This window comes from Anguilla anguilla, chromosome 6 (assembly GCF_013347855.1).
Source record: "Anguilla anguilla isolate fAngAng1 chromosome 6, fAngAng1.pri, whole genome shotgun sequence".
Classification (NCBI taxonomy): domain Eukaryota; kingdom Metazoa; phylum Chordata; class Actinopteri; order Anguilliformes; family Anguillidae; genus Anguilla; species Anguilla anguilla.
Window position 1 is genome coordinate 31,553,776 of NC_049206.1, and position 14,024 is coordinate 31,567,799.

The 14,024-nt window shown below is 40.1% G+C and overlaps 1 protein-coding gene across 7 annotated transcripts in view; it reads right to left on the bottom strand.

Moving 5' to 3' along the window:
• Positions 1 to 14,024, bottom strand: part of LOC118229832 (serine/threonine-protein kinase MRCK alpha-like) — a 375,259-nt gene that overhangs the window by 187,667 nt on the left and 173,568 nt on the right. For all 7 annotated transcript variants that reach the window (XM_035422277.1, XM_035422272.1, XM_035422276.1 and 4 more), the window contains 3 exons: positions 13,750 to 13,910; positions 7,395 to 7,517; positions 6,392 to 6,525 (listed from right to left, as the gene is read on the bottom strand). In XM_035422277.1, coding sequence (XP_035278168.1) covers positions 6,392 to 6,525; positions 7,395 to 7,517; positions 13,750 to 13,910 — 418 coding nt within the window. The remainder of the gene's footprint in view (positions 1 to 6,391; positions 6,526 to 7,394; positions 7,518 to 13,749; positions 13,911 to 14,024) is intronic.

Here is a 14,024-nt window from a genome sequence, read left to right on the forward strand (position 1 = left end):
GGATACAGAGTCATTTGGGATAACAGCGAGCTCATGCCAATTCGTATTATGGATCATGAATGGCTCCATCAACTCCCCTTTAGGATAACAAAAGAATAGTTATTACCAAAAATTATAATTCATTATTTAAGGCTAACTTTGATCCCCTGATTGAAAAACTCCAAAATAACATTCAGTTTTGGAGGACGCTCCCAATTTCTTTATTAGGTAGAACAAATGCTATTAAGATGATATTTCTCCCACAGTTGTTATATCTCCTCCAGAACATACCTGTGTTTATTACTAAAGCATTCTTCAAATGTTTAGATTCCATTATTCTTCCATTTGTGTGGGATTATAAAATACACAGAATAGGGAAAGCTCATCTTTGTAAACCTAGGATGAGGGGAGGGCTGGCTCTGCCAAATTTCACACATTATTACTGGGCCGCCAACATCCGCTCCGTCGCCTACTGGCTGAATGATACGGCAGTGCTACCTGATGGGTAGGAGATGGAGCGGGAGGACTGTTTACCTTTCACCGCTGGTGCAGTCATCTTTTCACCCGTGCCACTAAGCAAAGTAACCTACAGTGACAACCCAATCATCTATAACACCATACACATTTGGAAACAAATTACGAAACATCTTAAGTTCAGGACAATGTCCTTCTGACTACCCATTATAGCAAATCCCTCATTTGCTCCTTCCAACTCAGACGATGCTTTTCTCACATGGAGGGAAATGGGAATATTTATATGTTGGCGACCTACACCTGGACGGGACGTTTGCATCCTTCCAACAGCTCTCTCGTATGTTTTCTTGTATGGGGATGGGACGATATGAAAACAATTTTCAACCGTCCACCACATTGTGGCAATGTTCCAACACTCTCGTCATCACTGTTGCATGCATCACAAAAATTATTACACTACTAACAAACGCTTACATTACAGTGTGAAATATCCACATTATATAATATCACTAACCGATTTAAAGACACTCAATTTCAAAAATAACATATATAACCGAAATATGTTGAGCAGTAATACTTACATAGCAATTATGACATTTTATCTGTGTTCAGTAGATAGAGACAGTAAATCAATGATACAGTCTAACTGCTTCTGTTTTGCTCCTGAAAACGACGTCAGCTAGGTCTATCAGCAAACATATGGCTAAGCTATGCTCAAAAGTCCTTAATAATAATAGTATTTTCCTAGAAATTACGAAAAATTGTTGACAACGTTTCGTTAGGTGCAGCGTCTTAGGTGCAGAATCTTGTTATACATTGTTAGAAAGCTTATAGTCTCACCTACTGAATGAATAAATTGTCAATCAAGCCAGATTGTATTAAAAAGGGCAACAATGCCGTAAACAACAGGTGTGGTATTACGCACAGCTATTTTGGAAGGTACCCAGGCATCACAAATGCGCGTATATTTCACAAACGGATTGTCCAAGACAATATATGACCACTCAGTCTCAAAAGGGACACCTCTACGCGTAAAACCAACAATAAGGTTGTATATTTATTCAATATTTAGTCCCAGATATTGACTGTAGAATGACATTGTATCATTTTAAAAGACTTTCTCATTTATTTCGTTATTTCGTTATTCAGTGAGCAGCGTTTTCACTGCTGTATTGGCATATCTTAGGGGTATTGTCAGGTTTATTTTGTTGCTATGACGGAATAAGATTTTTTTAGTGGTGAAAGAATATTTTTATGAATGCCAAGATAGACAATATTGTCCATTATGTCATGGGTGGGGGGTGTAGTTGTAGATGAGACTGCAGGGAGGGGGTGTGTGTTAAATGAACGACCAGAGCGACAATGGTGGCGCTGCGAAACTCCGTATTCGGCATAGTTGTCGTATACCGTCTGCTAATGAAACTAAAACAACGCGTTTCTGTTTTTAACTCTGGTTGCAGTAATCTCGGCACGCCGGCGTGCCGACCACTAGGGGCTTTGTGCTAAGAGGTTAATCAATAAAACTGACGTTACGTATTATAGTATTGCAACTTCACCAGCGTTGTAAATTAGCTACCCTGAACTGTCATATTAGCTTTGCACATGTTAAGTAGCATATTTTTCTACGTGGGATATTTGAAAGATTTGCAGACCTTTGTTTCGAAGACCTCAGAGAAAATATGTTTTGCGGGGTTTTTCACTTTCTTACCTTTGTTTTTGGATAGAATCTTTTTCTTAGGCTCACATGACCATAAAACTACTCTTCAGTAATTATGATCCTTGATCTGACCTCTAAAAATGATATATTTCCTGACAGGACTAAGTCAGGACGCTAGCTTTTTGTTTAATCAAGACAAATGTATAAGGTGGTTAGAAAGGCTATCTGTTCAGAACTCAGAAAAAATGAAAGCATGTGGTACCTTAATTACAATAATTTTAAGTGATTAACTACATGTGTTAACTGTAAGGATAACTGCATGTAGGTTCCATTTTAAATTTCATACTGTACATAACTTTTGCTGTGACAGTCTAGTGATACACACAGTTCTTGGCCTGACTTTCAGGTGAGAAGGAAATGAGAGAGTGTGATTGGGATGGCAGGTATGCCATCTCACCAAGTTATGCCTTGGCGGGGGCATGCCCCATACCTATACAGCACCGAGAGTTTGGCACTTTTCAGGGTTCCCCACAGAAATAACCACAACAGCCACAGACACTCAGCCCTTAAAAACATTAAATTCTGTACATTCTGCCCCCATTTCAACAGACAGATTTCATAAACAACTTCACATGTCCACACAATAAAGCCCCAAACTAGGGATTTTGCGTTTTCTCCTTCTTCTTCTTCTCTTTCTTCTTCTTCTTCTTCTTCTTCTTCTTCTCATTCTAATTTTTCCTGCCACCTATCCCACTAACAACATGTCTCCCCATTGGACATCTTACTGACACCAGCCAAATCTTCACCTACACGACCCAATCAAAAACTCGCATACACACGCAAAATACCCATACCTTTTTACTCTGAAACATTTTCAGTACAAACAGCTAGTCCGCCTGTGGCCTAGTGGGCAAGGTTACAGTCTTGGGAACACAGGGTACTAGGTTCAAGCCCAGCTATGAACGCGTTTCTTTAACCGGCTTTTACCTTCACTAATAATTGTCTACTACTTCTCAATTATTGCTTTTGCACCATATCTACCCGCCGTTCACCAAAGGTATACACTGCATTATGACGTACCGTCTGCACGTTCAATTATTAACCGGCTACAATATTGCAAAGCCATATGGATTCAACGGGAGCTCTTCTGTGCTTACTCGCCTGTGTTCTTCTTTAAAACCATGGACAGGTTTGCTAATGACATTTCACGCATTGCATAGCTATGTCATGGTGCTGCCCTAACAAAGTCACAGATTGGTAAACCTCCGGTTGAAGGATTGAATCCCGCCTCGCCCTCAGGTAGATAATTCCCTCTTTTACACTAACGTTTTCTTATGCTTATATTTGCTTTACCAAAACTCAATCACGGCCACCCATATGCATTTTTCATGACGGCAAATGTATTCCTTTTATTAAAAAGTTACACCAGCTCACCACTGTGCCATTTCTACTAACTATATTTCTTCACTTGGCTACCGTACAAAACCTTCTTATCAGCAAACGCCACGTTTCTACATTCATGTTACCTCGCCCAGTTCTTTATCTAGCCACATACAAACAATTACTACGTATGTACGTTCTGCAACTCCCCATTAAAACATTACATTTAAAATCATGATTCACTCATAATTATAACTACTAGTACCGAACATGAGAAAACACATCAGTGCAATAAATTTCACGTTACTTAACCTGCCACTTTAACGGCTAGTGTTTTATAGCGACTGTTATATATACCGTTCGATAAGGAAACTAAGCTCGCTCATGGTCACTCCATTTACTTCGCACTATGATCATGTCAACCTTCACCTACATGCCCATTCTGCTAAAAACATATTGTTTCAACTACGCAATTTCATCATTTCATCCTAATTTCTCTCACACCGTTGTTATTTTCTCATATGCAAAGCCTGCTGGGACATATGCGTCTGCTCCTATTCTCCACTATCAAGTTTTCCGGTTCTAGCTTAGCAAAACAGCGAAGAGGATTCCCACCTGCAGATAAGCCTATCAAAATGCCTTATAAACCTTACAAACACTAAAAATGCATCTCCACGAAAGAACAGACAACGGAGCAGGACAGAAGGGTACACAAGTTGCGACCTAGGGAGCTCTAATTCTACGGACTTGCTGATTCTTTTGTCAATCAAGGCTCGTTGGATGGCCGTCAAATCCGTGAGTACACTGGGCATATTTCACCTGCGTTTCTGATGCGTTTACACTTATACGCCACCGCACCCTTTGTCACAGCCACTGTTTTACATATATAGCAAACCGAAACTGCTACACGGTAAACGCTCATCAGACTGTACAAATTCATACAACGATAGCCATAATCCACAACCGTTTCTTACAGGGTCACTTCGCATTTCTCATTCTCATAATAACCCCCCCCCACTTTTTTTTTCATGACACTTGTTAGATGTTGCCCCATCCCAGCACTTTTTGGTAATTTGTATTTGTCCTAATACTGTAGCTTATTCTTCTGCCTAGTTGGCTTTGCAGAGGTTAGGTCTGAATAGTGTTCACTGTGTGAACTAAACTGTGTTCTTGGCTAGAAATAGCTGTACAAAATAAGTATTGTACCTTACTGAACCTGTGTTTAGCAGTTGTCTATGACCATGAAATGCACTTTTTGTACGTCGCTTTGGATAAAAGCGTCTGCCAAATAAATGTAATGTAAAACGCTTTGCAAAAAGAAATGATATCTCATCAAAAACACGTTTTCAACGTACAAAAATGCCAAGTTACTCACACGTACAAGACATACACCGTCTATAACTCATTCATTCAGACTGCCAAAATCCAGGCCTGCCATTAAAAGTATTGATATCAAAATGACGCCATGATTTTATACAGTCCTGAATGATTCATTCTGCTACAGAACATAGATTTCTTTTGAATGGACTGTTTAATGAAGGGGTTGGATCTGGACATAATTAGAAATATGCCCTGTACCCACTTGTCGTTTAGAAAATTAAATAGGTGTTATGACTCCCCTGGCACTGTTACAACTGTTCCTAAGATGAGGACAATAGGAACAAATTGAATTACATTTATTTTTGACTCAAAGTTGGTTGGCAGACAGATGTAAGACGAATATGCAGAAAAATCTGATGTTTACCAGTGTTACAATTCTACTCCATCTCTCCTACATGTACCTTAAAACTGTAGGGTATTAGGTTCGGAAGAAAGGGAATAATAATAATAATAATAATTGAAAGCCAATAAAAAAGATTTTAAATTATTAAAAATGTACACATTAATTAATCTTTTATTTTAAAAACACAATAAACAATGCATTCAATGAATGTATTAACTGTGTTTTTGTTTCTACAATAAAAGATTAATTAATTAATCTTTAATTAGCAATAAATTAACATATTGTGTTTCACAATCAAAGAAAGTTCAAATTACTTCATGGGTGTTTCTTTTTTTAAATTTTATATACTGACCCTCTGATATTTGACAGTGAGCTGCTAAAAAATAGCAGGGGACCATTTTGGATCAAACACTGATGAAAGGAAACACTCCAAATCAAGAAACGATGCAAATTCCAAACACGTATAAAAAGCTAAAGCAAATGCAACAACGGGAATGTGTTGAAAGGGAAGAAATATACATACATTTCTGTAATACACTGACAGACAACGAGCAAACGAGAGGTCAATGAAATTCCACAAAGGTCCAACTGGTCGCATACATAAGGCAGTTGCAGCTGTATGTCAGCCTGCCCTGTGGAAACTGACAGCAAAACTTTAGACCAACCATGGCTCCACGTGACAAAGCCTTCTAGCACCTGGCTAGTTAGCCATAATCCAATGTAGCTCGTCACAGTAATGTTAGATAAAAACTGACAAGCACATTAGCATATTTTTAAGCACAGGATACCACACAGTTAAATTATCTTGCTTCTTCTTTAATATCATACTGTACAATTTAAACCAAGCAATCCAACCAGCAACACTGGCACTGCAGAACAGAGCATATTCTCAATAACAAAAAAGAAAGCTATGTTCTTACCTGGAATTCTCCCATTTATTGAGTGTTACATTGAGAGTCCTCAATCACACCAAACTGCTATCAACAATTTATACTTTATCATAGCCCCTCCCACCAAACTTGTCTTTACCAATCACTGCACTGAACTTGAAGTACACTTTAAGATATAGGCGACTGCCTGTACCGTGTATGCTCATAATAAAGAAATCCCAGACAGTAACATTTTCCACATTTCTGAACATGAATTTTCCAACTCTGTTCTTTAGCATGTGAGTCTACCTTGTGCATGTCGTCCCTCTCCTGCCTCATACTCTTCATCTGTTTCTCCAGGGTCTTGATATGTTTTGACGAGTCCTCCAAGTCCCTGCGCACCGTGCTGGCTTGCTCCAACTGCTGTTCCAATTGTCCAGAGTCTGAGACATGCATGCACGCACAAAGGGAGATTCAAGAACAGGACCAAGGCTAAAGCTGCTGTACAGTTTCCACATAGTACCTATTCCAGAAGCTCATAATCATCCCCCTTATCTGTACCAGTGGGCTTTTCCAGTTTTCAAGGAGTCATAACATACTGCATCTCTCTATGGACAAAGAGGATGAGAACAGCAGAGATCCCTAGCCCATAATGTGTCCTGAATGTGGTATTGGCTCAATTCCTAAACTTAAAATAAAATAACAGACTTTTACTAGATGTAATAATAACAAAACATACAAAAAAATGCACTACATACATGTAGTTCTTCACATTTTTATCCATGATTCCATCTATTATCTATACCCGCTTATCCTGAGCAGGGTCGCAGGGGGTGCTGGAGCGTATCCCAGCGTGCATTGGGCGAGAGGCAGGAATACACCCTGGACAGGCTGCCAATCTATCGCAGGGCACACACACCATTCACTCACACACTCATACCTATGGGCAATTTAGAGTCTCCAATTAGCCTACCAGCATGTCTTTGGACTGTTGGAGGAAACCGGAGTACCCAGAAGAAACCCACACAGACACAGTGAGAACATGCAAACTCTACACAGAAAGATCCCAAGCCGAGATTCGAACCCATGGCCTTCTTGCTGTGAGGTGACAGAGCTACCCACTTGCCGCCTTTTATTCATTATTTTCCCCCACAATGTTCTTCCATTTTGAATGCCCAAATTGCCCAGCTAGGTCACCAGAGTGATGTGACATGGAACACAGAATTCCAGTCAACTTGAAAAAGACATGACAAGGTCTACAGAAATATTAATAATCGCTTATTATTACAGTTAAATTACAACAAGACTATACCTGCAACCTGCTTCCTCAGTGTCTCAATCTCATCCTTCAGGCCCTGAATCTCCATCTCCTTGTTAGCAGTGAGGGGTCCATCCACGCTTGAGTGTTGAAGCGCCTGCACTGTCTGGGTGGACTCTGTAGGGAGAGGAGGAGCAGGGCAAGGTTCAGAACTATGAAACTAGGATGCTGTAGTTCTTCCCAAAATGTCGTCAATATTTAGAAAAATTTCACAAGAAATTTTGTAGCTTCCCAGACACAACATGTCAATGGTTCACTCCAGAATTGAAGACAAGGCAGATCTGATCTGCCATTTACGTCCTGATAAAAGCCATTATTTAATTTGTTAACAGCAATTTTGTTTTGGACTTGCAGTGTCTTTACTGACAAACATTTTAAAACTCACCATTTTAGTCGCATCTGCTATCACAGTTTCAATCTTAAAGCTGCTCTATCAAACTTTTTAATGTACACAAAAAATTAGACTGACAGACAGAGTAAAAGTATTGCTTTCCCTCAAAATAATTATATTGACCATGAATTTGTCATTTCAAATATATTTTACAGTCCGTAAGCTGTGTTGTGTTTATGTCTGCCCACAACATCAAGATACTCCAACAATGGTCCTGAGCCAACAGCACATCCATGTTTTTCTCACAAGTGAAATGCAAAGCCAGTTGCCAGTTTGAGATACAGTGAAGAAATGGCTGACATTGTTGGTAGGCACACCAGAGACACACCAGAGACACAACTAGCGGGGCAGTGTCATGCTTTTGGTCGGGATTGCAGTTCTCCCTTGTGAACACTAGATCAAATGACCTATTGCTCCTTTAAGCTTAAGAAGAAAACTCGGGGCTGCTGGAGGGAACTATTCTAGTGCATGAATGGGCCCCATGGCCTGGGATTCAATACGCAGCATGGCAGGGGTGACTGTGGTCAACAGACTTAGCATCACTGTCCAGTAGCCTCTTGCGTTGCACAAGAATGGGAGGGTTTCAGTCGACTAGGATGACAGCATCTCATCATACAGTTGAAGCCAAAAGTTTACATACACCTAGGCTCGATTTTTCATAACTCCACAATTTCATGATACCATACATTTCCTGTGTTAAGTCAATTAGGGTATCTACTTTATTTCCATAAGAGGTCATTTCAAAATAATAGGTAAGTGGCAGATTTATTTCAGCTTTTATGTACTATATCAGATTTTCAGTGGGTCAAAAGTTTACACACACTTTGTATTTGATGGCACTGCCTTTTAATTGCTTAACTTCAATCAAACGCTTGGGGTAGGCTTCCACAAGCTTCTCACAATACTTTGCCAGAATTTTTGCACATTCCTCCTGACATAACTGGTGTAACTCTATGGGATTCAGGTCAGGGCTTTGTGATGGCCACTCCAATACTTTCACTTTGTTGCCTTTAAGCCACTTTGTTACAACTTTGTAGGTATGCTTAGGATCATTCAGCTTTGCTGGAAGAACCAGTTGTGACCAAGTTGTCACCTTTTTTTGTTGCCATTTTTCTCCCATTTTCTCCCAATTTTAGTTGTTATACCAATTCCCTGTGTGTATCACGGTCCTGGTCAATGTGCTATCCTTCTGTTGGTCTGGGGAGGGTGTAGACTACCACAGGCCTCCTCCGATACATGTGGAGTCACCAGCCGCTTCTTTTCACCTGACAGCAAGGAGTTTCGCAAGGTTCACGCTATCTCCCTCAGAGCCCCTCCCTGCTGAACAGGCGCCCCGACCAACCAGTAGGAGTCGCTAATGCAACGATCAGGACTCATACCCTCACCGGCTTCCCACCTGCAAACACTGCCAACTGTGTTCGTAGGAACGTCTGACCAAGCCGGAAATACCGCTGCCAGGGATTGAACCCGGGTCTCTGCTGTGGTAGGCGAGTGCTTTTACCTCTACACTACCAAGACGGCCAAGTTGTAACTTTCTAGCTGATGTCTTGAAGTGTTGCTTCAGTATTTCTAGATAATCCTCCTTCCTCATGATGCCATCTATTTCCTGAAGTGCACCAGTCCCTTTTATAGCAAAACACCCCCACAACATGATGTTGCCTCCCCCATGCTTCACAGTTGGGAGGGTGTTCTTCGGATTAAAAGCCTCACTCTTTTTCCTCCATACATAGAGCGGATCATTACGGTCAAACAGTTTAATTTTTGTTTCATCTGACCAGAGAACACTCCTCCAAAAGGCTAGGTGGTCTTTGTCCTGGCGATCACCTGCAAACTTCATTCTGGCTTTTTTATACCGGTCTTGGTGTAGGGGCTTCTTCCTTGTGCGACAGCCTTTCAGGCCATGGTGATGTTGGATTCTCTTAATGGTGGATGTAGATACTTCGGTACCGGATGCCTCCAACTCCTTCACCAGTTCTTTTGTTGTTGTCTTGGGTTTCAGCTGAACCTTTCGGACCAAAGTTTGTTCAGCACTGGGAGTTAATTTGTGCCTCCTTCCTGAATGATGCAGTGTCTGTGTGGTCCCAAGATTTTTATTTTTGCATACATTCATTCATACAGATTCTCGTGGTACCTTCAGTTATTTGGAAATTGCTCTTAAGGAGGAACCGGACTTGTGGAGGTGCACAATTTTTTTCTCTGAGGTTTTGGTTAAGTTGCTTTTTTAAATGACCTCTGATATGAACAAAAAAGACTCGCCAAAAGAAATGTATGGTGACATAAAATGTGCGGAGTTGTGAAAAACTTAGTTTGAATATCTTTAGCCTAGGTGTATGTAAACTTTTGGCCTCAACTGTACACCAGTGACCATTGCCGAATCAATAGAATTGATTACAACAATAACCATTGATAAATAAGCAATAAGCCAACTAGCTCAAAAATTCATCACGTCAATCTTTGTGTTCTCAGTCTTAGTGAGTATTTTGATTTATTGCTGCCTAATTGCGGTCTAATCTATTACACTAAGGGCTGGATTCAATCAAAACAGTGTTTAATGTCACATTCAATTCTGTCAAACAGTCCAGATTAAGTTGGTGCCATTTCTCAATAGTCTACTTTGTTCAGTTTATTGAATTATAGAGAACAGACTAGGTTCCTGCCAATGAAAATGAGTTTTCATGAAATAATTGGCACTTCTGGTTTTGAGTCATTAGTCAGACCACTTTTAACCCCTTAGGTTGCACCAGTCCAAGTGGGGTTTTTTTGTATTAATTCATTTTTTATGGTGAAATTTTCAATCAGTTTGGTCACACATTACTGATTGAAAGTGGTAAAAATGAAAGGTAACTATTTTACGATGGCATTGTTTTGGCAACAACGGTTCCTTATTTTGTCGTGGGGCAAAACAAGCTTGGGGGTCCTCACTTTCTATTTGTTTTGGAAATCCACAGACAATATGAATCACTGTAATGTTCGTGTTTTTATCACGGCAAGGACCCAGCTAACAAAATCCACTGTAATTTTAGTCCATAAAATGTGGTCGGAGAAGCATCGATAGAATGTCCAGTGTTTATCTTCTGTAACAATTCTCCTGAGGAATTATCATTGTTGTCTGTTTCACCATTATAAACACGCCAAAATATTGTGTACATATGAATGTTATCATGTCTGGTTCGGATAGACTTTCAGAAACAAGATGAATCCACCTGCAAGTTCTCTGACGAGTACTGGTAAAGCAGCCCCTCAGTATAGCCGATGAGACCCACCATGCACCAGCAACAACTCGACCTGGACAGTATAAGTTATACACAGTACACAGCCAGCCACCGGGAAGATATTATAGTGACAACTGAAAAGCATTTTAGCCGATGAAAACATGTTTCTAACGGCGTATGGTTTGTTAGGCTAACATGAAAGGACACATGTTGTTTCTCCAGCGTAAACAAACCATACATCAGTAGACTTTAACCCCTTAGCGCACATTCCAAATCTGGCCAATCCTTGCCCATTTAGGGGGTACCCTATTTAAAGCTTTATAACTCCACATGGGAACACCACAGAGACTTGAAAAATGGCCTAAATGAAGCAAGACATCTGTACCAGTTACAATACCGTGGTGTGGGGATGGCTGGTTTAAGCAGCCACACCTGCCCTGGGTCAAGCTAATTAGACCTGGCCAATTGGATAATTGGTTAAAAATTAGATAATTGGCCAGGCTAATTGGACCCGGGAGCAGGAGTGGCTGCACCTGTGCGTAGTGAGGTAATCAGTGCGCACAGGTTAAATCTGCCATCCCCACTCACACGGAAGAGCCTCTCTGTCATGGCAGTGTTTTACATCTGCTCATTTGGCTGTACCATCTTGCCAACCCTCGTAAATAAATCTGGACTGCTTGAACATCGTCTCCCTGTCTCTCTGTGCTGGAGGGCCCCTAGGAAAGCCACTTTGGTGGCCTGTGGCAGGCTTGTTTGCCACAAATACTAACTTAGATTAATTTATATTCATAATTTTGGAAGAAATAAAGTGCCACAAATACAATTGTCTGGGTAAAAAATCTAAAATGAATTTGCTCTTTTTTAGTTTGCAATGAAATACTGAGAGATTGCATACAGCAGGTTAAAGTACATGTCCTGGATCAAAAACTTCTTGACCTAAGGGTGAATATGTAGAACTACTAAAGATCTATGAAGCAAAAACTAAGCAGTGTACCCAACGTCTCCAAATCTACCCAAAATGTCTAAATTATGCATTGCTGCAAATCACAACATATTCACATATTTCACTACAAATCAACAGTTTTTACTCAAGAAACTCACTGTTGCATCATTCCAAGTGGGAATTACAAGCTTTCCACCAGTACAGTAGTCTAAAATAGCTAGGGGTCCAGAAGCATATCCAAAATCTCTCCAAAAAGGAATATAATGCTTTTTGTACATTATAAAGCATATAAATGAGCCCCTTATGAAGGTTTAAGATGACACATTGATATCAGATTTAAAAACAATGCAAAAATATTGTCACACAATGCTTTACAGTACCTAAATGTGTAATAATTAACTATTGTATGTATTTCTATACTCTGTACTCTCGTATGTTTTCTTCTAAGGGGATGGGAAGACATGAAAACAATTTTCAACCATCCACCACGTTTTGCCAATGTATCAACACTCTCGTCATTAATGTTGCATGCATCACAAAAACTACTAGACTACCAACGAAGGTTTACATTACAGTATGAAATATCCTCATTATAAAATACCACCCTCCTATTTAAAAACACTCAATTTCAAAAATAACATATATAACCAAAATATTTTGAGCAGTAGTACTTACATAGCAATGATGATATCTTATCTGTTCTCAGTTGATAGAGATAGAGACAGTAAATCAATGATACTGTCCTATCTGCTTCTTTTTTGCTCCTAAAAACGATGTCAGCTAGGTCTATCAGCAAACAAATGGCTTAGCTATGCCCAGAAGTCCTCAATAATAATAGTATATTCCAAGATATTATGAAAAACCGTTGACAACTATTCAACTGTTAGGTGCAGCGTCTTTTACTGCTACCAAAGAGTGAACGCGTAGGTGAATGCGATGATAAGAAAAATTCCAGTTACGCTGGCTTATAAAACGCTATCCCAAAAGCAAAATTACTCTCATCTACTGAATAAATTAATTGTCAATCAAGCCAGACTGTACTAAAAAGGGCGACAACGCCGTAAACAACACGTGTGGTATTACGCACAGCTATTTTGGAAGGTACCCAGGTATTTCACAAACGGATTGTCCAAGACAATATATGACCACTCAGTCTCAAAGGGACATCTCTATGCGTAAAACTAATGGTAAGGTTGTATATTTATTCAATATTTAGCCCTAGATATTGACTGTAGAATGACATGGTATCATTTTTTAAAACTTTTTCTCATTTATTTCGTTATTCAGTGAGCAGCGTTTTCACTGCTGTATTGGCATCTTAGGGCTATTGTCGGGTTTATCTTGTTGCTATGACGGAATATGATTTTTGAGTGGTGAAAGAATATTTTTATGAATGCCAAGATAGACAATATTGTACATTATGTCATGGGTGGGGGGTGTAGTTGTAGATGAGACTGCAGGGATGGGGTGCGTATTAAATGAACGACCAGAGCGACGTTGGTGGTGCTGCGAAACTTCGTATTCGGCATAGTTGTCGTGTACCGTCTATTAATGAAACTAAAACAACGCGTTTCTGACAGCTGTCCGACTTGTATTTGGATGTGAATATGGGTCATTTATTCCTCGTGGCATTACAAAGATACTGAAAATCTGATACAACGTGGCATTAAAAGGGCAAATGATCTCTAGTAGTCATTAAGTGTCAAATAAAGAAAATTTGGCACCTTTTAATATACAATTTAGGGGTTACACTTGTATTTGGAACAAAAACCAGTATACACAAGCCTTGGGACCAGTTCGCACCCTGAAGCTTGCGGCTGAGCTCTAACTTTTCCTGCTCCAAGCGGCGTATCCGCCGCTCGTAGGCCTCAGTGGCCAGGCTCTCCTCCAGGCTGCGCTGAACTTTGACGTCCACCTGTGCAGCCTCTGCAGATTCTCGTAGGCAGCCTCGGTCGGACAGGTTGCTGAGTGGGGAGGAGACACATTAATCAGAAAGTGTGACACAATCAGACATATTTTCAGCTGTAGTACATGGTTTATAGCAGAGCTGTCCAATCATATCAGAGAAAGGCAGGTGT